The sequence below is a fragment of the Anguilla rostrata genome, chromosome 13 (assembly GCF_018555375.3).
Source record: "Anguilla rostrata isolate EN2019 chromosome 13, ASM1855537v3, whole genome shotgun sequence".
Lineage (NCBI taxonomy): Eukaryota > Metazoa > Chordata > Actinopteri > Anguilliformes > Anguillidae > Anguilla > Anguilla rostrata.
Genome location: NC_057945.1, coordinates 3,522,621 through 3,546,869, shown reverse-complemented (window position 1 = coordinate 3,546,869; position 24,249 = coordinate 3,522,621). Strand labels below are relative to the sequence as shown.

Below are 24,249 nucleotides of genomic sequence, written 5' to 3'. Positions count from 1 at the left end.
ACTCACCTTCCTCGCTGCTTGCTCACTCCCCATCATTCTCTCCCATCATTGCTCATCACCAGTCACCAAGCAAACTCAACACCATTTAAAATCTTTTCTCTATTTCACTATTCAAAGTTCAGAATCACTATTTAAAGTCTAAATGCTATCCAAGGAGATTATTAACTAATTCATTCATTCATTCACTCTCTGATTGATTCCTCATTCACTCATACATTCAGTCCCTCATTCACTCATTCAATAGGAACAATGCATTGCATCACTATGCCAGGCCAGATTTGAGCCTCACAGGATCCCTGGGTTGTTGTCATTGGTTGATTGATTGATTGGTTCGTTAATGGATTTGTTTGTTCCATTATGGCAGTTAAAGACTGCACAGGAAGGTCTGCTTTCCTTGGCTGTGCTGGACCTGACTGTTTCCTGTTCTCTTTCCCTTTTTGTCTCCCTCTCTCCTCTCTTTCACTCTTTTCCCCCCATTCTCTCTCTCCCCCTCTCTCCTTTGCCCTCTCTCCGCATCCCTCTCTCAGCGGCGGAGCCAGAACCACGGGCACGGCAGGAAACGGACCAAGGTGAGAAATGCCCGCTCTTCCTCTTCCTCATCCTCGCCTCCTCCCAGCAGGCTTAGCGGGCCCGAGGGAGCACGCAGCTCAAGTGCGCTTACTTACAGATTACCGCCTTACCGCATTCTGTGGGTATTTTTGGGCTTGGGCTTGTGTTAATAGGATCCTGCAGTCTATATCTATCCCTCTCTCTCTCTCACTCTCCCTCTCACGTTTTCTCTCTCCATCCCACTCCCTCAGCTGTGTCTGTCCCTCTCTCTTTCACTCTTGATCTCTGCTGTCTCTTCCCCACCTCTCTCTCTCTCTGCCCCTCCCTCTCTTCCCCGCCTCTCTCTCTCTCTCTCTCTCTACCCCTCTCTCTCTCTCTTCCCCACCTCTCTCTCTATCCCTCCCTCCCTCTCTGTTGCTGTACACACACACACACACATCCCCAGTATGTATCTGGGTCAGCCCTCCCTGCAGAAGAGCGTGCGAAGCCTCTCCACCGGGCTGACCTTGTTCTCCCGAACAGCCGCTCGGGCTCCGGTTGGCCGAGACGCCGAGCGTGTCAGGCGCCCTTTCCCAAAACGCCCGGCCCGTCGCCGCGCTACGCGAGCGCACCCTGCACGCGCTCCCTCTCCTTCCCGCGGCGGTGCTCAGCAGCCTGAACGCCGCACGGAGCCGAACGCCGCTCGGTTTCTGCAGCGCCGCGCTCGCTAACCCCCCTCCAAATCCCCTCTGGGGAAACGTCGCTTATACGCGCGCCGATTTATTACAGAAAATCCCGCCGTTATCCTGCGGATTACCCATCAAAACATTGGCATAGCGTCATTAATTAAAGCCGCAGTGAGTCACTTCGCGGATGAAACGTCGCTATCCGTGTCACAGTAACGGTTCGTTTGCGATCGTACAAAGCTACTAAGCCTGTTGGACACGACACACGCGTTTTCACAATTTTTTTTTTTTGTGAGCTGTACCTTATGTTGTTTTTTTTCCTATTCGTTACTTGGCTTGATGAAAATGCAGGATTAAGATGGAGAATTGAGTGAGAAATATGAATCCTAGACTCAGAATTAAAGGAGCCCTTTGCAGTGTATGGTCATAAATATGCGATTAGAATGTTCTGGACTGAACATTCTAATGCTGATGTCACAGTCGCTGCTGGTGACTAAAAGCAATGGAATTCACTTACTTAGAATGTTGAAAAAATTATTCCAAAAAACCTGCTATTCAAAGGGCTCAAGCACATCCAGGCTATTACTTTGAAAATATTTATAGGTGACAAGCAGGTAGCGGAATATGTCAGGTTAAGCTGACCGATGTGGGTTTGGAGAGATGCAAACCGCTTTGGTTCCTGAGTGCATTTCCCTCATTAAGCTCTGTTCTCCGTTCTGCAGACTGTATGTCATCGCAACCTGCTGTAGGATCAAAGCGTGTGGTTTGGGTTTGGGGTTGGATGAGGGGGATAAGGTGGGGAGAGTCATTTGTTCTCTGCATGTTTTATTATTATTGTTCCTGCAGTTAGCATTGCTAATGTTAGCGCGATGTCTGTTATTGTTCCTGCAGTTAGCATTGCTAATGATAGTGCTATATCTGTTGATGTCCATGTAGTTAGCGTGGCTAATGTTGGCATCATTTCTGTTATTGTTCCTGTAGTTAGTGTTGGTAGTGTTAGCATGATATCTGTTATTGATCCTGCAGTTATTGTTGCTAATGTTAGCATTATTCTAGTATTCTTCCCGCAGTTGGCATTGCTAATTCCAATGTTATGTCTTTGTTATTTTCCCTGTAGTTAGCATTGCTAATGTTAACGTTATGTCTCTGTTATTGTCCCTGTAGTTAGCGCTGCTAATGTTAGCGTTGTGTTTGTTATTGTTGTGTTCACTGATGTTATCGTCTTATTGTCATTATTGTCCTCACCGCTCTCATAACCAATGCTACCGTGCCAGTATCATAGGATTCAGATTAATGGTGCATAGTGGCTGAGTAAAGTTGGTCTAATGATGTTGCTAGCTGTGGTCAGCCTATGTTATATTGGATACAATCACAGCAGAGCGGGTGCCTGATGGAAACTGTTAGCCTGCTGGGTTTGCCTTTCCGAGCCCTCAGTCCCGGGGATTGGTTCAGTTCGTCAGCAGCGTACGACAGACTGCGGGAACAGAATGGCGTCTTTTTGCTGACTTCTGTAAATGGACCACTTTAGGGAAAGAACACGGAGACATTCTCACACGTTCAGGAGCAGCGGCTGATGGACCGAGCCGCCAAATCTTTCCAACCGCCTTCTGAAAAGACGCTCGCCAAATACCGCAGTTATCATTTTATAGAACCGGCGCTCTTCAGCTTGGAATGCCAGTCTATTCTAATCTCTTGTCCTGTGGCCTAAATTGAAGTAACATGATGTGCAGTATAAATTAAATCCGTCAGCACGCGTTGCCCCGCTAGGCTATTGTGTCAGGAGCCGTGTCATTTTATTGCTTTGCGCTGATGAACACGTAATTAGTCCATAATTGTGTGATTAGTCACGAGTCTGCACGTGTTGCGCTGTTGCTGTTAATGGTTTCCGATCTGAGAGCGCCCCCGGGGACCCCTGCAGGCCCGCTGCTGAACTGCAGGCCGCGGGGGCCCTGACGGGCTCCTGCGCGATTCTTTCACGTATCGGCCGCGGCAAACGGAAGACGGGAATAAAGCCCGTCTGACGTGATTACTGGAGAAGGAAAACTTTATTCGCCGCGCAGAAACGAGCATGTCGACCCGCCGTTGGGTCTCCGTCGGCACGGCGGCACGTTTGAGTGCTGACACGCCTCTCACTAACCTGTTTTAAAATAACCGGGCAGTACGCTCCCTAACCTGGCCCGAGACACTGGGAAGGGTTGGGCTGGATTCACTAGATCCTCGTCCTATTTTTCGTACATCCACAGGCAGAATGCTTCTGATTGGAGTACAGAATCTCTAACTGGCTGCAAACTAACAGGCAAACTAAATGCCGAAGCAGCTGTAACCATGGCGACCCGGTGACCTCCACGCCGGTCTCTGGTCTTCCCCAGCGGAGCTCTGTGTCTTCCGCCCGGCTTTAACGGGGAAAGCGCTCTGGGCATCACCGAGCGCGTTCGTGAGGATGGCGTGTAGGGCTGTCAAAAAATATTCGAAGTTCGAAAACAATTAGAAAATCTTTCTTTTTTTTTTTAAAGTTCGAACCTAAATTTGACCATTCGAATATTCGTTTTGGATCCCGCGTATTGTAATTAACATTAATTTCATGCGGCGAATCATGTTCATGCACGCAAAGCTAACATGCAGGCTTTAATTTCATGCGGCGAATCATGTTCATGCACGCAAAGCTAACATGCAGGCTTTAATTTCATGCGGCGAATCATGTTCATGCACGCAAAGCTAACATGCAGGCTTTAATTTCATGCGGCGAATCATGTTCATGCACGCAAAGTTCATTTCTTGTGCTAACGTTACTTCCTCTGTCAACAAAAAACGTTCTGCCCTGGACCCAGGGCAAGTGGATCGTCTGGTTTTCCTTGCCAATAACCTCCGGTGATACTTTCAGCTCTATTGACACCTAACGTTACTGGTCAGCTAGCCTCGCGAGCCAGTCTCTTTTTTCACTTCGTTCAACAGATCTGGTCAGCTAACAATTTAGGCTAAATAATGTTCCCATGGCAGGCTGTGTTTCCTTTCTTTTCTGAAGATTTTGATAAAATTGGATGATGAAAGAAGTTAAACAAACTAAACAGAGTAAGTAATTTATGTTGTTTTAGGCTACAGGTATTAGCCATTTGAATAGTTTTTGTGTGAAGACATAAACAGGGATTTCCTGTAAACAATCATTTCCCGATGATTAATAAAGGCCGATGTGTGGCAAATTACATCCACGTGAAAGTGCTTTATTCATTTGCGCATTAGGCTATAGAAACTGCAGGGGGCTCATTTATAAAATGAACTTGCGTACGTAAGTCAAGTGAAGACCTGACGTAGAGCCACAACCGTTTCCACGGTCAAATCGAGTCATGTTGAAATTTTTTTAAAGCACTACTTTGACGTGATTTTGTACGCACGCGCCACACAGTTGATCTAAAATACGTTTTGTAAATGAGGCCCCAGATGTAGTAACCTAGTATTAAAGTTCACCGATGTCCTCTATTCTACTGCCCGCTCGTGGAGAATAACGCGCAGGCCAGTTTAGAGGGAGCGTCACGTGCATATTGCGCCCGACAATAAGCGGCTTATTTTTGTGAATTATAGGCAAATGATATATATGTCATATGTCCTTTGAAACCCCCCCCTGCTCTTTTGGGGTGAGGGGTGTCCTATGGGTCTGTGTTTGTGAGGATGGAGTGTAGCTCTACCCCCCCCCGCTCTTCATCGCGTCTCCACCCTGCTCACGTTAGCCTGCGCGCGTGTGTGTGTTAGCCCTGTGTGTGTCTTAGCCAGCGCAGAGAGATGATGCGTCATAAAACTAAAGGTCACTGCTTTGTTATTGCCAAGCGCACGGAGGAAGCATTGGCTCTTTGGATAAGAGGGTACGTACCACAATGCTTTGCTCTCGCAGCGTCTCTCTTAGAGTGTCTTTTTTGGGGCGTTTGCAGTCACACACTGTAGGACAGCCGGTCTCATGTCTGAATCCCCCTCGTGTGTTTGGAGGTCCGGCAGGAGGGTGGGCTGCCGGTCTCAGGCCGTGTCTGAATCCCCTCGGGTCTTTGTCGAGAGGTCCGCGCACGGAGGGTGTGGGCTGCCACAATCCGCTCTCCTGAAAGTAGAAGTGAAGAGCTCCTAAAGGTATTAGGACCTTCGCAGTTCTGCGGTCACAGAACCGCCTCCGCACACAGGATCCAGAACTCCCATACCCTCGTCACCAACAAAGTACTCCCAGACCTTCAGCATCACATCCCACACACAGTACTCACCAGAACCTTCGCAACACAGCCCCACACACAGGTACTCACCAGAACCTTCAGCCAATCACACCCCCGCACACACAGGTACTCACCAGAACCATCAGCCAATCACATCCCCACACACAGGTACTCACCAGAACCATCAGCCAATCACATCCGCGCACACACATGGTATTCACCAGAACCTTCCTCCAATCACAGCTCCGCACACACAGGTACTCACCAGAACCTTCAGCCAATCACACCCCTGAACACACAGGTACTCACCAGAACCTTCAGCCAATCACAGCTCTGCACACACAGGTACTCACCAGAACCTTCCACCAGTCACACCCCTGAACACAGGTATTCACCAGAACCTTCAGCCAATCACACTCTGCACACACAGGTACTCACCAGAACCTTCCACCAATCACACCCTGCACACACAGGTACTCACCAGAACCTTCCACCAATCACACCCGCACACACAGGTATTCACCAGAACCTTCCACCAATCACACCCCTGCACACACAGGTATTCACCAGAACCTTTCACCAATCACACCTCCGCACACACAGGTACTCACCAGAACCTTCCACCAATCACAGCTCTGCACACACAGGTACTCACCAGAACCTTCCACCAATCACACCTCCGCACACACAGGTACTCACCAGAACCTTCCACCAATCACACCCCCACACACAGGTATTCACCAGAACCTTCAGCCAATCACACCCCTGAACACACAGGTACTCACCAAAACCTTCAACCAATCACATCCCCGCACACACAGGTACTCACCAGAACCTTCAGCCAATCACACCCCTGAACACAGGTATTCACCAGAACCTTCAGCCAATCACAGCTCTGCACACACAGGTACTCACCAGAACCTTCAGCCAATCACATCCCCGCACACACAGGTATTCACCAGAACCTTCCACCAATCACAGCTCTGCACACACAGGTATTCACCAGAACCTTCCACCAATCACACCTCCGCACACAGGTATTCACCAGAACCTTCCACCAATCACACCTCTGCACACACAGGTATTCACCAGAACCTTCCACCAATCACAGCTCTGCACACACAGGTATTCACCAGAACCTTCCACCAATCACAGCTCTGCACACACAGGTACTCACCAGAACCTTCCACCAATCACACCTCCACACACACAGGTATTCACCAGAACCTTCCACCAATCACACCCCCACACACAGGTATTCACCAGAACCTTCCACCAATCACTGCTCCGCACACAGGTATTCACCAGAACCTTCCACCAATCACACCTCTGCACACACAGGTATTCACCAGAACCTTCTCACTGACCAATCACAGACTCTCCAACACACACGGTATTCACCAGAACCTTCCACCAATCACACTCTGCCACAACACAGGTATTCACCAGAACCTTCCACCAATCACACCTCCACACACAGGTATTCACCAGAACCTTCCACCAATCACAGCTCCGCAACACAGGTATTCACCAGAACCTTCCACCAATCACCTCCGCACACACAGGTATTCACCAGAACCTTCCACCAATCACAGCTCTGCACACACAGGTATTCACCAGAACCTTCCACCAATCACAGCTCTGCACACACAGGTATTCACCAGACCCTTCCGTGTATTACGGCAGCCATTGCGGCTCACAGGAAGACAGAATTAGATGGGTTTCATCATGATTGGGATTAACCGCCTGTCCATCTGGCGAAACCGAATGAACATTCAGATTTATGTAGCAGATTAGCGCTAATCAGGCACCGGTGAGCCAATGAGAAGCCTTCTCCCGGGTCACTCAGGCACGACTGCAGTGAACTCGCTTTTCCCTCCTGTCAGGGTCTAAATCCCGCTTTTAGACAACCTTAATGTACCAGGCTTAAATTGTGCCTGGACTACTGACTAAATGACTTAAATTGAGTAAAATTATGTTTCTCTGTCCCGAAAAGGCCCTAAGGAATTCTAGAAATGTTAAAATTGGTATAAAATGCATAATTGTGTGGCAAGCAGTATGTTAGCTGTTAAAATGGTGGCTTCCTTCAAAACGAACCTCAGTCCTCTTCTTATTTGAACATTTGTTTGATCTGACAGCGTTAGCTCTCCAAATCTTAGGCCTCATTCCGTGGGACACCAGTGCAACCAGTTTCATCTGCCCCCTGAAATTTCTCAGGAAGATCGCAAACAAACGCAAAACACTTCTCTTTATGTGCACAGTGAGTCGTGTCCATAACGATACCGTGTAACCTGTTCCACACTCGTTAGCAATTCGCTAATTCGTTCATTTTTTGTCCCTGGGGCACAAGCACCGTCACCAGTGCTTTGAAAGATGGACCTCTTTGATGATGGATGAATTCTTTAAAATCATACCAGAAGTATCGGCTTTGTCTTAGTCCGTAGCCTCAGCTCCTCCCCTTCCATTTTGAGGTGTTTCTCTTTACGACCAGAGAGAAGAAGGTTCTAGATAACAGTCTTGTGTTACGTCAGATTCATGAAGAGCAGGTTTACGGAGACTGTTTAAATCGTTCCTCTGCTGTACGCTACTGCGTGGGAATGTTCTTCTACCCCCAGGAATGTCTTTCACAAACACTGCTTAAACAAATCCATGCGTTCAGGCCGGTCCTGGTCCACTCCAGCCACCTCTCCTTACTATTAATATCTTTTTTCTTTTCTTATGGCCAATTTCATTTACCTGTCGTTTGTCCTTAGAGCCATTCTGTGTGCAAACGAAAGAGAAGCTGTTAGCAGGTGTGAGTTTGGTAGTGCTGGAGGTTCTTTTTGTTATAAGCCAATGGAAAGGAAGGACTTTCACCACCACCCCCTCCCCCCCCCTCTCAGGACATCATCCAGCTGCACGTCAGCTGTCCCTCGGACAAGGAGGAGGAGAAGTCCTCCAAAGAGGAGGGCGAGAACGAGGAGAAGGAGAAGAGCAAGGAGAAGACCCCGCGGAAGATGCTCTCTCGCGGTAAATGGCCTTCCTGCCGGGCGTGGCCCGCAGGGCGCGGCCCCTAACGTCTGCGTCACTGCACGTGCGCGGGGGTCCGTGTGTGTGTGTGTGTGTGTGTGACTCTGTGTTTGTGCGTTTAGCCAGGTTAGCATTTTTCTCTAACACTCCTGGTTAAGTGCATTTTGAATAAATAGCTGCAGTTAAAAGAAGCACAGTTACCTGAACAGTGTGAGTGTTAGTGTTCTGAGCTCTACGGCAGTATTTTTATTCCGTTTGGTCCACACTGATGCGCCTGCTCAACACGGCACACCTCCTGCTCCACACTGCTCCTCCTGCTCCACACTGCTCCTCCTGCTCAACACTGTGGCTCCTGCTCCACACTGCTCCTCCTGCTCAACACTGCACACCCTGCTCACACTGCTCCTCCTGCTCAACACTGCTCCTCCTGCTCAACACTGCACACCTCCTGCTCAACACTGCACACCTCCTGCTCAACACTGCTCCTCCTGCTCAACACTGCACACCACCTGCTCAACACTACACACCTGCTCCACACTGCTCCTCCTGCTCAACACTGCTCCTCCTGCTCAACACTGCACACCTCCTGCTCAACACTACACACCTGCTCAACACTGCTTCTACTGCTCAACACTGCTCTTCCTGCTCAACACTGCTCCTCCTGCTCAACACTGCATGCACCTCCTGCTGAACACTGCTCCTCCTGCTCAACACTGCACACCTGCTCAACACTGCACACCTCCTGCTCAGCACTGCTCATCCTACTCAACACTGCACACCTCCTGCTCAGCACTGCTCCTCCTGCTCAACACTGCACACCTCCTGCTCAACACTGCTCCTCCTGCTGAACACTGTGCACAGTAATGTGTAGCAGCAGCTCTTATAGCTGTAGTGCCCTTCCAGCCCCAGTCCTGTAGAGCAGCGGGGTCTGCTGCTTTCTGTTAACACCTTAAAATCAGCTGCCGCTTCACACCCTAGAGACGGTAGGGGGGAGGGGAGGGGAGGGGAGGGGCCGGCCGGGTGAAGTTTACTGTAATCTGTGGTCCTCAGGAGGTGAGTGTGTAATCATGTGCTTCTCCCTCTCAGACTCCAGTCAGGAATACACTGACTCCACTGGTATCGACGTGCACGAGTTCTTGGTCAACACACTGAAAAACAACCCCAGGTACTGCCCCCACACGGGCCGCCCAATCAGAACAGAGCGACAGCCACTCCCACAGCCACGCCCACATGCAGAAACAGAGCAGGGCGCTCTGCCGCTACTCTTTGATCTTGGTGAAAGCCCTTTGTCTCTCCCTCTCTCTCCCCCTCCACCTCTCTGTCTACCTCTCTCGCTCTCTCTCTCTCCCTCTGTCTCTCCCTCTCATCTCTCTCTCTCCCTCCCTCTGTCTCTCCCTCTCATCTCTCTCTCCCCCTCTCCCTCTCTTGCTCCCCCTCTCCCTCTCTCACTCTCTCCCTACCTCTCTCGCTCTCTCTCTCCCTCTCAGTTTTCAAGTTTTCAATTTCAAGGTGCTTTATTGGCATGACATACACGGTGTTGCCAAATCAGGAGTTACAAATAACAGCAGTAATTAAAAATAAAACGTGCTTTGATTCTTACTCTCTCTCTCCCTCTCTCTCTCTCTCTTTCCCTCTCTCTGTCCAACAGGGATCGAATGATGCTGCTCAAACTGGAACAGGATATCCTGGAGTTCATCAACGATGACAAGTGAGGCAGATTCCGTGCTACCCCTCTCCCTGGAACACACACTACGCACGCACACACACACCACTCCGATTTTACCTCCTGGTGTCCGCCTGGGTATTTATAGGCCGCTGTAGTAGCCGCGCGCGCGTCCGACGGGAGCGTTCACGCTTTGCATGCTGGGTCGCGTTACCCCGAGGGACTCCGCGGCCCGCCGCTGGACCCCGGCGGTCCTCTCCGTTACGCTGGCGCACTCGTCTGACGGGGAATCCTGCGCTCCCTCTCTCTCTTTTTCCTGGCTCCTGTTCTTCACCCTGGCGTCCGAGCGAGTCTTCCTATCGCGGTCTCGGTGATCCATTTCAGTTTCCATTTCTGAAGGCTCTTTGACGAGCAGCCCGGGCCTTATTTACAAATGACATCTTAAGTAGACACGGTGATTACATAAGGAAATACCTAATGGACGCAGAATTGTGGGGGGATTTTTTTTTAATGCATATTGTACTTACAAGTGCATTACATATTTGTGTTACAATGATGCCAAACAGAGAGATGGTTAACACAGAAGATTATTTCAGCATTTTTATATTATTCAGCCACAGTAGTGGTGGTGAAAGCAGATAAATAAGGGGTTAAATGGTCTCTCTCTGTGTGCCAGTATAAGGGGTTAAATGGTCTCTCTGTGCCTGTATAAGGGGTTATTTGCTCTCTCTCTCTCTCTACAGTAACCAGTATAAGAAGTTTCCTCAGATGACCTCGTACCATCGCATGCTGCTGCACCGTGTGGCTGCCTACTTCGGCATGGACCACAACGTGGACCAGACGGGCAAGGCCGTCATCATCAACAAGACTGGCAACACTCGCATGTGAGCGCAAACACACTCTAACCGTGAGCCAATGGGAGGGCAGGCTAGGACAGAGGCAGTAACCATGAGCCAATGGGAGGGCAGGCTAGGACAGAGGCAGTAAATGGTAAATGGTAAATGGACTGCATTTATATAGCGCTTTTATCCAAAGCGCTTTACAATTGATGCCTCACATTCACCAGAGCAGTTAGGGGTTAGGGTGTAGGTGTCTTGCTCAAGGACACTTCGACATGCCCAGGGCGGGGTTTGAACCGGCAACCCTCCGACTGCCAGAAAATCGGTCTTACCTCCTGAGCTATGTCGCCCCTACCTGTACCAGTACCCATGAGCCAATGGACTGTTGTCTTGACACATGCTCCTCCCCGCAGCCCGGAGCAGAGGTTCTCCGAGCACATCAAGGACGAGCGGAACATGGATTTCCAGAAGAAGTTCATCCTGAAGAGGGACGATGCCAGCATGGACAAGGATGACAACCAGGTAGGAGCAGCGTGCTGTTCACACGACTCGAGCGCTTCACACAGGAGGGTGAGCGTCTGGGCAATCGATAGTTCAAGCCATCTGAGCCGCCAACCACTGTACCGCTGGATTAAACTCCTGATTGGAGTGCCTGAAGTGGAGACTGTGGAGGTGGTGTCTGAGTTTCATACGGGTTATGAATGTAAGGTCTTACATGGCCAATCAGCTGAAGGGGGCGTGGTTTGGACAGCCACATTGGTAACTGGACAAAGACACCTTGCTCATGCAATACGTTCTCAGGAATGTTTAATGAGTAGCACAAGCAACTGGTCAAGAGTGCCCCCTACAGGCCTGAAAATTCAGGAAACTCCAACACCTCAAGAGTCTTGTGCAGATGGCAGTATGATCTTAAACCGAGGATCTGAGACTTCCATCCTGAAGGGGGTGTAGTCTCTGCAGATTTAACTCCAGTCCTGAAGGGCCCCAGTGTCTGCAGGTTTAACTCCAGTCCTGGAGGGCCGCAGTGTCTGCAGGTTTAACTCCAGTCCTGGAGGCGGCGCTGTGTCTGCCGGTTTAACTCCAGTCCTGGAGGGCCGCAGTGTCTGCAGGTTTAACTCCAGTCCTGGAGGGGGCACTGTGTCTACAGGTTTAACTCTAGTCCTGGAGGGCCACAGTACCTGCAGGTTTAACTCCAGTCCTGGAGGGGGCACAGTGTCTGCAGGTTTAACTCCAGTCCTGGAGGGCCACAGTGTCTGCAGGTTTAACTCCAGTCCTGGAGGGGGCACTGTGTCTACAGGTTTAACTCTAGTCCTGGGGGGCCACAGTACCTGCAGGTTTAACTCCAGTCCTGGAGGGCTGCAGTGTCTGCAGGTTTAACTCCAGGCCTGGAGGGGCTGAAGTCTCTGCAGGTTTTTGTAGTTTTCTGTTGGTCAGCATCCAGTGTAGACTCTGGGAAGATGAGGTGTGGATCTATAGCCAATCAATCAGTGCCTTAGCTTTGTCCCTTAAGGGTGAAACCCACGGATAGCCTACAGACACTGCAACAGTCCAGGGGCTGAGTTTGAGACCCCTCCTCTCAGCGCTAAATATGACAGTGTAGTGCAGTTAGGCACACGCGTTCATTACTGCAAGCTAGCACCTTTATCTTCTCATATCTGTAATGCCATGCCATGTAATAGCAGAGTCCTTAATGCGTTGGATGTATCCAGAGTAGAACAACTTGGAGTTAAATGCAGGATGGATGGATGGATGGATGGATGGAGTTAGAAGGTGAAGTATTGTGGCGCAGACTGCAAACCTGTTCCAACAGACTTCAACAGACCCCGAACACCGCTCCTTATGATGTTATAGGTTTAGCATTTAGCATTAAAGCGCTATGCTAGCATTATACCCTCCACCCATTTGCTCATTAAAGCTGCAGATCTGCAGTCTCCCTCTTGCGCCCCCTGTGGCGGTTAACGTTATGTTGCAGGTTTCTGTAATGAATCCTGCTGTCGATAGACTGGCGTTGTCTCTGCTCTCTGGCTCACCTTTGCACTCATGCACGCCGTTCTGAATTATATTCTGAACGCATGACAGTTCATATAAAGCGTAGCCGGCTAGGCGTGCACGAACAGGCTCTGAGCGGCATGCTGGCCGAGCCGTTAGCCTAGCGCCTGTCTCCAGCCCCAGTATAACACCTTCATACTCTGTCCGTGTTATGCTATCTGTAGTGTATTTCAGAGGAAACTGCTCTGACATGTCCTGAATGTCAGTAGTTATTCCCAGTCTACTCTCAGTCCCGGGTTCTGCCTGGAGGCCAGTCTCGGCAGTTCCTGGTCACCCAGATGCATGCTGGGAAAGCACACATTCAGGACAAAACGAGTGTCTTTTTCTTTATCCGGCTGCCACCCGTTGACGGATCATGGCTGCTGGGTGATGAAGAAACCTCCACTTGCTCCTGATCAAAATGTACCATCGTGCAAAAGCGCAGTTCGCTTTGTTCTGCGTATTACCCAAAATGCACCTTTTTGGTTTAATTGTTTGCAATTTGCGGGAATTTCTATTTCAAATCAACATTTTGACCCAGGTCTGTTTGAGGGATGGATGGTTGATGATGAACCCCTCCCATCCCAAAAGTGACTGTCCCCCTGTCCCTCTGCCCCCCCCTGCAGATTCGCGTGCCACTGCAGGACGGGCGGCGCAGTAAGTCCATCGAGGAGCGGGAGGAGGAGTACCAGCGGGTTCGAGACCGGATCTTCGCCCGCGAGGTACGTGGGTGACCCGCCGTTTCCGGACCGGCCTTGACCCCGCCCTGTTTCCAGCTAACGCTCCTCCCACAGTGTCTGGAGAAACGTCTGCTCTTCTGCGTGATCTGGAACACAGTGCGCACACATGGCTTCTAGAATCTTAGCTGTTTGCTTCAAAGCTTTAACCCAAATGGTGAAACACTGTGTGTATGCGCTTGTGTATGCACAGTCTCTGGGGTTATCAATGATGAAATACTTTTCATAGTTATCAACCTTAGAGCCAGAATTTCTTCATACGTAACATACATTCAATATTCTGCTCTCAAAATTTTCTGCTTTCATTGGCTGCCATGTTGTTCAAGAAATTTGATACCAATCCCTGATTGGCTAGAGGTGGCGGTGGATGGGAATCTTAGTAGGACTGGGGGAAAAAAGCTAGTCAGTTTGTGGCTCTGAGGAGACTCTAGACTCACCAGATACTCAACTCTGTCATCGTGACATTCTTACTTGAGTTCTGTCTTGAGGTCGATGCCTGAAATACTCAGATTTTGAAATAACTTCTCAGCAGTTAGCAAAGGCACGTGGACAGTACTGTGGGCAGTGTGAGTTCTGTACTGTAGTATAGCACAGGAAGCTCCTGTCACCAGCCGGAACCTCCTGTAGTTCTGGAGGAGAGAGGGCGCTGGAGCAGGAGCTGAATATCTGGTCAGTCTATAGAATCGGGGGTCCCTGTATTGTCCTCCATGGGGTAGAGCCGTTTGCAGAACCCACCCAAACTCAAGCCTGTTTTTCTGTCTCTGCAGTCCTCTCAGAACGGCTACATCAACGACAACAGGTGAGTGTCCGCGCCGCCACCGAGACTCTTAATGCGACGCCGCAGCAGCAAGGCATGATGGGAAGGTGCTGGGCTCAGCCGGAGGTTTGAGGCTGTCAGCCCAGAGAGAGCCAGATGCTCACCTCTGGTCCTCAACAGACGGATTCGAACCCTAGCGGGGCTTTGTAGCTACACTTTTAAATCCATTTTGTTGGCTGTAGCGCTGGTTTGATGGGTGGGGGATGGGCTTTTTCGGTGGCTGATTTGCGGGTGATTTACGTTTTGGAAAACAGGAACAGAAATGCGTTAGGAACTTAGCCCCGCCCAGCTGCATGTCCGTAAAAGGATAGGCCAATCAGATCTCAGCCCACCCAGAATTAAGCTGGTTCAGTGTACTTTGTACTTACTCAAGTATAATAATAGTAAAGAAAACACCCCCGTGCTCTTCGCCCTTTGAAAAGTAGGGTTTTTGGAATGTTTTTTTTTCCCCAAAATTTTAAGTCAATGTTCTAGAACTCCATGGCTGTCAGTTACCAGTAGTGACTGTGACATCAGCATTAGAATGTTAAGAACATTCTAATTACATACTTGTGACCTCACACCTTAGAGGATTTAGTGTATGACGTGTTGCAGGTATGCATGAGTGCACCCTAAAAAGCTGTTAATTTGGGGGGGGGAGTGGGGGTCCAGACTCAGCAGTGGGCTCTCCTGGGCTGGGGTGTGGAAGGAAGAAGTCATGCAGTGTACATACGGTGTTGTGTTGCTCAAAGTTGGGGGAGGTGCTTTGCCCCGCCCTCCCCCTCCCTCTCCCTCTCCTCCTCTTCCTCCTCCTCCTCCTCCTCCTTCAGCACAGTAACCCTGGCGTTTCTCTCCCAATGTGACCCCCGCAGACTTTCCACCGACGGCTACTCCTCTAGCTCCCAAAAGAGGAGACAGATCTTTAGGTACTGGCGGGGGGGGGGTCCTCTGTGTTGTTGCCATGCCCGTCTCCGGTGGTGACTCCTGTGCTCTTCTCTTGCTTGCCGTTGGCTAATGCGCTGTGGGTGTCACCCCCCTCCCCCTCCTCGTCTGTGCATGGCTGCTTTCGTGCTCCTCAGAGACTCCGCCCCCCTCTGCATCGCCGCCACATTTCTCTGATGATGCATTGCATTTTCCAGTCTTCTTCTTTGTTTTCTATTTTTTTTGTTTGTTATTGTAGTCTTTTTTTTTTTTTTTTTTGGTTTTTTGCCTGCACCTCATGGTGCCTTCCCCAAGAGCCTGTATGATGCACGTACGACTACAACGACCAGAATCCCCCTCTCCTTCCGCGCGAGCGCGTGGCCTCCGCCCTGGGGCCGTGCACGCCTCCGTGTCTGTGCGCGTGCATGTGCGCTTCATCCCTCCAGATGTGCGCTCCCTTCTGGAGGAAGGATGCGCGTTCCTTTCGGTCGGAGAGTCGCTCCGGACCGCGGGCGTGGCCCCGGGCGTGGCCCCGGGGCTCGACAAAATGCTCCTAAGATGCTCTGCGTTTGCGTTTCCGACCGACGAGGACACTCCCACTGCTTCCTGTGGCCTGCGTTCAGGCGTAATTGGGTCAGCCGGAGTAAACATTCGCCTGCTTCAGTCTCTGCTGAACCTCACTGGTGTGTGCAGAGTGAGAGAGAGCGAGAGAACGCTTCTATAAAAAGATTCCCTCTAATGGTGAATGTGGGGGGGGGGGGCGAAAGGGTGATGGAGGGGAGAATGTCATGTGATTCTCATGCAGGGTACCTATTTTCACATTTATTTATTTCTTTTTTTGTCCGTTAACAAGCTCACGACCCCCGACCCCCACCGCCTCCACCCCCCACCCACTTCAAATAGAGCGGCAAAGACCTTTATATAGTTCATCCATTAATCATAGCTTCTCTGAAATATTTATTAGCCTTCACCACTGTCAAGAAATAAAATGGAATTTAGTTCCTGGTTCATATGTTTTTTTTCTGTTTCCCCTCTCCTGTTCTCTCTGTGTTTTCCTGGCGGGATCTGAAGCTGATCTCAGCCCATATCTGAAGCTGATCTCTGCCCAGATCTGAAGCTGATCTCTGTTCATATCTGAAGCTGACCCCTCTGCCCATATGTGAAGCTGATCTCTGCCCATATCTGAAGCTGATCTCTGCCCATATCTGAAGCTGATCTCTGCCCATATGTGAAGCTGATCTCTGCCCATATCTGAAGCTGATCTCTGCCCATATCTGAAGCTGATCTCTGCCCATTTCTGAAGCTGATCTCAGCCCATATCTGAAGCTGATCTCAGCCCATATCTGAAGCTAATGTCTGCTCATATCTGAAGCTGGTCCTCAGAGCTGTTGGGAGGGACTCGATGACGTGTCGTGTTTTTGAGGTTACGGCTGCTTTCCGGTCGACGAACGTCGATTTGTTTCGGTTAACGTGCATTTCCTTCCCCGTCAAATAAAGCGAATTGGGGATTTACCTGTGTCTCAGAACGCAGGAAGGGAGGGCATTGGCAGAATTTGCATCTGTTTAAGTTTTATGATAGTAATTTTTATAATTATTGGTTTTCTTGGCAGCTGCCCTTACCTGACAGCACTACACGAGGCAGACTGAGTGTGTATACTACAAAGCTATAGAACAGTGCATAGACGTGACCGTGGTGACACTGTGTGCTTGATATTGTGTGTCACTTTTGTGTGTCACGTGTGTGTGCGTTGTTTGTGGGAGGGGTGAAGGGATGCGTGTGTCTGTTTGCACCTGTTAGGGGGTGGTGGCATGTTTGTGTGTGTGTGGGTTTCTGTGTGTATGTTTGTGTGAGTGTGAGTGTGAGTGTGTGTGTGTGTGTGTCTGTGTGATTGTATGTTTGTGTACCTGCACAGAGCCCCTCTGTACAGTGTTGTGTGTTGTGTGTCGTGGCTGGTCTGTGATCAGGGCCTGGTTGTGCTTTTGTGCTTCCTCTGTCAGTGCTGTGTTTGTTTGTTCGTTTGTATGTTTGTTTGTTTTTTTGTTCGTTTGTTCTGGGTACCGTGAGACCCACGTTTCTGCCGTTCTTTATTCATGCATGTGTGTTTCTCTTCACCTGTGGACAGTGTGCGAGTTACTATCTGTGCAGTGTGTGAGTTGCCTGGACCGTTCTTTTATTAGCCCACATTCAGAGTGGTGTGTTTGAGAGGTGTACTCCTCTTTGTGTGTCCTTCACGGGCCCCAGTTAAACCGCTGCCCTTTCCCTCCTCTCTCCTCTGTCCGCTCTCCTCCACCCTCTCTCCTCCCTCCTTTCCTCACTCCTCCACCCCCTCTCCTCCACCCACTCTCCTCCCCCCTCTCTCCTCTACCCTCTCTCCACCCTCTCTCCTTCATCCCCTCTCCTCCACCCCCTTCCTCCCTCCTTTCCTCCCTCCTCCACCCCCTCTCCTCCACCCACTCTCCTCCCCCCTCTCTCCTCTACCCTCTTTCCACCCTCTCTCCTTCATCCCCTCTCCTCTACTCTCTCTCCACCCCTTCTCCTCTGCCCTCCTCTCTCCTCCCCCTCTCCTCCCTCCTCTCTCCTCCCCCTCTCTCCACCCTCACTCCTCCACCCCCGTGCACAGGGGGAACCGGGAGAGCTCCAGCCGGGCGTCGAGCAGTCGCCAGAGCAGCACGGACAGCGAGATGAAGTGCCTGGAGCCGCGTCCCTGGAGCAGCACCGACTCGGACAGCTCCAACCGCACCCTGCGGCCGCCCGTCACCAAGGCCAGCAGCTTCTCGGGCATCTCCATCCTGACCCGCGGGGACAGCCTGGGCAGCAAGGGGTCCCAGGGGAGCTCCCGAGGCTCGCGCTCTGGTGAGAACTCTGAACCACGCTGACATCGCTCAAAATCTAACTATGCTGACATCGCTCAAAATCAAACTATGCTGACATCACTCAGAATCGAACCACATGGACATCACTCAGAATCAAACCACACCAACATCACTCAGAATCAGACCACACCAGGATCACTCAGAATCAAACCACACCAACATCACTCAGAATCAAACCACGCTGACATCACTCAGAACCAAACCACACCATCATCACTCAGAATCAAACCACACCATCATCACTCAGAATCAAACCACACCAACATCACTCAGAATCAAACCACGCTGACATCACTCAGAATCAAACCACACCAACATCACTCAGAACCAAACCACACCAATATCGCTCAGAATCAAACCACACCAACATCACTCAGAATCAAACCACACCAACATCACTCAAAATCAAACCACACCAACATCGCTCAGAATCAAACCACGCTGACATCACTCAGAACCAAACCACACCAACATCACTCAGAACCAAACCACACCAGTATCGCTCAAAATCAAACCACACCAACATCACTCAGAATCAAACCACACCAACATCACTCAGAATCAAACCACACCAACATCACTCAGAATTAAAACACACCAAGATCACTCAGAATCAAACCACACCAACATCACTCGGAATCAAACCACGCTGACATCGCTCAGAACCAAACCACACCAACATCACTCAGAATCAAACCACATCAACATCACTCAGAATTAAACCACACCATGATCACTCAGAATCAACATCACTCAGAATCAAACCGCGCTGACATCACTCAAAATCAAACCACACCAACATCACTCAGAATTAAACCACACCATGATCACTCAGAATCAACATCACTCAGAATCAAACCACACCGACATCACTCAGAATCAAACCACACCATCACTCAGAATCAAACCACACCAACATCACTCAAAATCAAACCACACCAACATCACTCAGAATCAAACCACACCAACATCACTCTGAATCAAACCACACCTACATCACTCGGGATTAAAACACACCAAGATCACTCAGAATCAAATCACACCATCATCACTCAGATCAAACCACACAAACATCACTCAGAATCAAACCACATCAACATCACTCAGAATCAAACCACACCAACATCACTCAAAATCAAACCACACTGACATCACTCAGAATCAAACCACACCAATATCACTCAGAATCAAACCACACCTACATCACTCAATCAAACCACACCAACATCTCTCAGAATCAAATCACACCATCATCACTCAGAATCAAACCACACCAGCATCACTCGGAATCAAACCACACCTACATCACTCAGAATCAAACCACACCAACATCACTCGGAATCAAACCACACCAACATCACTCAGAATCAAACCACACCAACATCACTCAGAATCAAACCACACCATCATCACTCAGAATCAAACCACACCAACATCACTCAGAATCAAACCACACCAACATCACTCAGAATCAAACCACACCAACATCACTCAGAATCAAACCACACCAACATCACTCAGAATCAAACCACACCAACATCACTCAGAATCAAACCACACCAACATCACTCAGAATCAAACCACACTGACATCACTCAGAATCAAACCACACCAACATCACTCAGAATCAAACCACACCAACATCACTCAGAATCAAACCACACCAACATCACTCAGAATCAAACCACACCAACATCACTCAGAATCAAACCACACCAACATCACTCAGAATCAAACCACACCAACATCACTCAGAATCAAACCACACCGACATCACTCAGAATCAAACCACACTGACATCACTCAGAATCAAACCACACCATCATCACTCAGAATCAAACCACACCAACATCACTCAGAATCAAACCACACCAACATCACTCAGAATCAAACCAGACCAACATCACTCAGAATCAAACCACGCCAACATCACTCAAAACCAAACCACACCTACATCACTCAGAATCAAACCACACCAACATCACCCGGTCAAATCGCAGCCAAACCATGTTTTTGATCGGGGGGGGGGGATGAATAAATTTAAGAAACAGACTTTAATTTATTTGTACTTAACAAGCACCCTAGTTACATGGTCTTCTGTCCGGCGCATGATGTGTTTTAAAAAAAAAATAAAAGCAGATTTTGTTCTGACACCGATGTTCCTGCCATGCCATCCACCCCCCAGGTCTTCCTCTGTCCGTCCCAGACGTGTGCCCCCAGCCCCCTGCCCCGCTGCAGACAGGCCGGAGCCTGCTCCCCTGCCCCTCCGCCCCCCAGCAGCCTCAGGTGCAGCAGGCACAGCCCCCACCCCAGGCCGCCCTGCTGCCCACCCCCCCTCAGCACCCCATGGGAAACCACATGATGAGCCAGGTAAGTTTGTCTGTCTGTCTGCTTGTCTACCTGAGTCTGTCTCTGCCTGTCTGCCTGAGCCTCTCTGCCTGTCTGTCTATCTGAGTCTGTCTCTCTGCCTGTCTGTCTGTGTCACAGAGCATACGTGTGCGTCTGTCTGCTGGTTGGTCTGTCTGCCTGAGTCTGCCTGTCTGTCTGCATCTCTGCCTGTCTATCTGAATTTGTCTGTCTGTCTACCTGAGTCTGTCTCTCTGTCTGTCTGTGCTGCTTTGCGTTTGCGTAAGTCTGTCTGTCTGTGCTGCTTTGCGTGTTAGTCTGTCTGTCTGTGCTGCTTTGCGTGTTAGTCTGTCTGTCTGTGCTGCTTTGCGTTTGCGTAAGTCTGTTTGTCTGCTGCTTTGCGTTTGCGTAAGTCTGTCTGTCTGTGCTGCTTTGCGTGTTAGTCTGTCTGTCTGTGCTGCTTTGCGTTTGCGTAAGTCTGTTTGTCTGCTGCTTTGCGTTTGCGTATGTCTGTCTGTCTGTGCTGCTTTGCGTGTTAGTCTGTCTGTCTGTGCTGCTTTGCGTGTTAGTCTGTCTGTCTGTGCTGCTTTGCGTGTTAGTCTGTCTGTGCTGCTTTGCGTGTTAGTCTGTCTGTCTGTGCTGCTTTGCGTTTGTGTAAGTCTGTTTGTCTGCTGCTTTGCGTGTTAGTCTGTCTTCTGCTGCTTGCGTGTTGAGTCTGTCTGCTCTGTGCTGCTTTGCGTCAGAGTCTGTTTGTCTGCTGCTTTGCGTTGCGATGTCTGTCTGTCTGTGCTGCTTTGCGTGTTAGTCTGTCTGTCTGTGCTGCTTTGCGTGTTAGTCTGTCTGTCTGTGCTGCTTTGCGTGTTAGTCTGTCTGTCTGTGCTGCTTTGCGTGTTAGTCTGTCTGTCTGTGCTGCTTTGCGTGTTAGTCTGTCTGTGCTGCTTTGCGTGTTAGTCTGTCTGTCTGTGCTGCTTTGCGTTTGTGTAAGTCTGTTTGTCTGCTTGCGTTTGCTGTCTGTTTGTCTGCTGCTTTGCTGTCTGTGCTGCTTTTGCGTTGGTAAGTCTGTTTGTCTGCTGCTTTGCGTTTGCGTAAGTCTGTTTGCTGCTTTGCGTTTGCGTAAGTCTGTTTGTCTGCTGCTTTGCATTTGCGTAAGTCTGTTTGTCTGCTGCTTTGCATTTGCGTAAGTCTGTTTGTCATGCTGAGGTTTTTTGAGAGGTAGGTCTGTCTGTCTCTCTCCTGTTGAGGTTTTCACCCGAGCGCGTCTGTCCTGCAGTGGCTTTAAGCCGAGTCTCTCGTTCGAAGGAGGGGGCGTAAATTTGACACCTTTATTATTTTTGACAGCTGATAGCAGGAGAGAATGTTCAGCAGTACAGCCCAAGTCTACGGGCCCTCCGAAGGCATCCGGGGTCTGAGAGCTCCAGGAGTCGCGCTGCATCCCTGCTAAGTGTGCACGGATGTGGGCTGTCTCTGTCTTTGGGGGGGGCGGCTGTCTTTAGGATGATGTCTGAGTGAAATTTGCTAGTGTACTATGGGAAAGCTGAGCGAATGGAGCAGAGTGATGTTATGCAGGTCAGGCAGTGACTCCGTCTGTCAAGTAAACTGACAAGGAGTGGTCAAGTTGAATGTTAGCAAGCGCTAAACTAGCTCAGTTGAGCTAGTTTAGCTAGCTCACAATTCTGTTGGATAATGAGATGTAGTGGCTAAACATAGCTGGTTAACAAGCCCAATAACCATCAAATATCCTGTTCAGGTAGCATCGAAAGTTTGCCAACATACCTTGGAGAGAGGAAGTTAAACCTTGAAATTCCCTGAAAAACTTCTTACAGATTTTGCGAGTTGCCCTCCATTCTTTGTTTGGACAGTCCTTTTCAAAGTTTTTGATGACAAATAGCTATATTGCTGGCTCAGAAATTTCAGTACCTAACTGAGAACAAAATCCAATGTGATGTGAATGTAATGTTCACAGTTAGCTTGCATCAAAGAAGTTGATCTAGTAAGCCAGGTGTAATACTTTGCACTGGATATGTTATACTTAGACAGCCAACACACCATCAGTAAGAATGATTAGAACAAGAACAATTGAAATTTATTGACAAATGACATTCCAAATATTGCTCACCTCTTTAGCTTTGATGTTGGTGTAGGGAAAAACAATCATCTAGCTAGGTGTCTAGCTATGATAATTTCACCGTCATGCAGATGTTCATGGGTAATTCCTTATTGTATTGGGCTAAATGTTGGGTTTAGTAGACATTGATTGAATTATGTTTGCTGGGCTATTAGGTGAACAGTGGTTGTCTATCGCTGTGTTACTAGGCAGCCATGGGGTAGTCGGGCCCAATGCACAACGGTCTTCAATCAGAGAGCTCTCTGCAGCAGAAACGTTATGAGGGTGGTGGAGTGGAGAGATTACTGTCTGGAGCTGGCTGGAGAGAGTTAACCACGGTCTTACCCCGAGTCCACGGTCTTGCCCTGGGACCACGGTCTTACCCCAAGACCACGTCTTGCCCTGGGACCACGGTCTTACCCCAAGACCACATAACAAGACAAAGACTTTGAGTGTTTAAACCAAGACCGTGATCAAGATTGCGTTTATGTTGTCGTGGGGGGTCTTGAGATCACGACCGTGAGATGAAGACTCCATCTCTGCTGGAGGGGCATAGCGCATGTGCTGTGTGTGCTGTAGCGTAGTGTCTGCCTGGTGTTTATACGTGTGGATGTCTACGTGCTGCTTTATTAGCCTAAGAGAGTGGGACTGATGGCGTCTTTGGAGTAAACTATGCTTTTCTCTTCCCTTTTCCCGCTTTTATTTACCCTGCCTCTCCTCCCTACATCTTCTCCTCTCCTGTCCTCCACTCCTGCTTTCCTCCCCTCCTCCTCCTTCCCTCCACTCCTCCCTTCCTCCTCCCCTCCTCTCCTCCTCCCCTCCTCTCCTCCTTTCCTCCTCCCCCCCACTCCTCCCTTCCTCCTCCTCTCCTCTCCTCTCCTCCTCCCTCCCACTCCTCCTCCTCTCCAGCCCGTGGCTTCTCCGCAGCCTGTGTCCTACTCCAGCCCTTCCTGCCCCCAGGTCCTCCTGCCCGTCTCTCCTCCCCAGCAGTACAACATGGTACCCTTCCTTCTCTCTCCTTTTCTTCTGTCTTTCTCTCTCTCCCTTTCTTCTTTCTTTCTTTCTTTCTCTCACACATCTCTCCCCTTTTCTCTCCCCCCTGTGAGCGTGTGTGTGTGAGTGTGTGTGAGTGTGTGTGAGTGTGTGTGAGTGTGTGTGAGTGTGTGAGTGTGAGTGTGAGTGTGTGAGTGTGTGAGTGTGTGAGTGTGTGTGTGTGTGTGTGTGAGTGTGTGTGTGTGTGAGTGTGTGAGTGTGTGAGTGTGTGAGTGTGTGAGTGTGTGTGTATGCTCCTGCATGTGTGGAGTGGCTGTGCCTCTGTTTTTATTGACTTTCTGCCCCCCCTTTCCATCTCTCTCTCTCCTTCTCTCTCTCGCTCTTTCTCTTTCTCTCTTTCTTTCTCTCTATCTATCTCTGTGACTACACGCTGCTGTCCAAACTACACTCTCTTGCACTGTTTTCTCTATGATCTCACCCCTGGTCCTGAAGAGTGGCAGGTTTTTATTTTCACCTTAAAATCTGTGACCAGGTGACG

At 49.7% G+C, this 24,249-nt stretch overlaps 1 protein-coding gene across 1 annotated transcript in view; it reads left to right on the top strand.

The window, feature by feature from the left end:
* LOC135238294 (R3H domain-containing protein 2) overlaps positions 1-24,249 on the top strand; it is an 88,089-nt gene that overhangs the window by 48,285 nt on the left and 15,555 nt on the right. The window contains exons 4-15 of the mRNA XM_064306075.1: positions 528-714; positions 8,234-8,410; positions 9,497-9,575; positions 10,059-10,118; positions 10,817-10,957; positions 11,326-11,434; positions 13,567-13,662; positions 14,445-14,476; positions 15,346-15,399; positions 18,016-18,248; positions 20,454-20,638; positions 23,628-23,717. Of these exons, the coding sequence (XP_064162145.1) occupies positions 528-714; positions 8,234-8,410; positions 9,497-9,575; positions 10,059-10,118; positions 10,817-10,957; positions 11,326-11,434; positions 13,567-13,662; positions 14,445-14,476; positions 15,346-15,399; positions 18,016-18,248; positions 20,454-20,638; positions 23,628-23,717 (1,443 nt within the window). The remainder of the gene's footprint in view (positions 1-527; positions 715-8,233; positions 8,411-9,496; positions 9,576-10,058; positions 10,119-10,816; positions 10,958-11,325; positions 11,435-13,566; positions 13,663-14,444; positions 14,477-15,345; positions 15,400-18,015; positions 18,249-20,453; positions 20,639-23,627; positions 23,718-24,249) is intronic.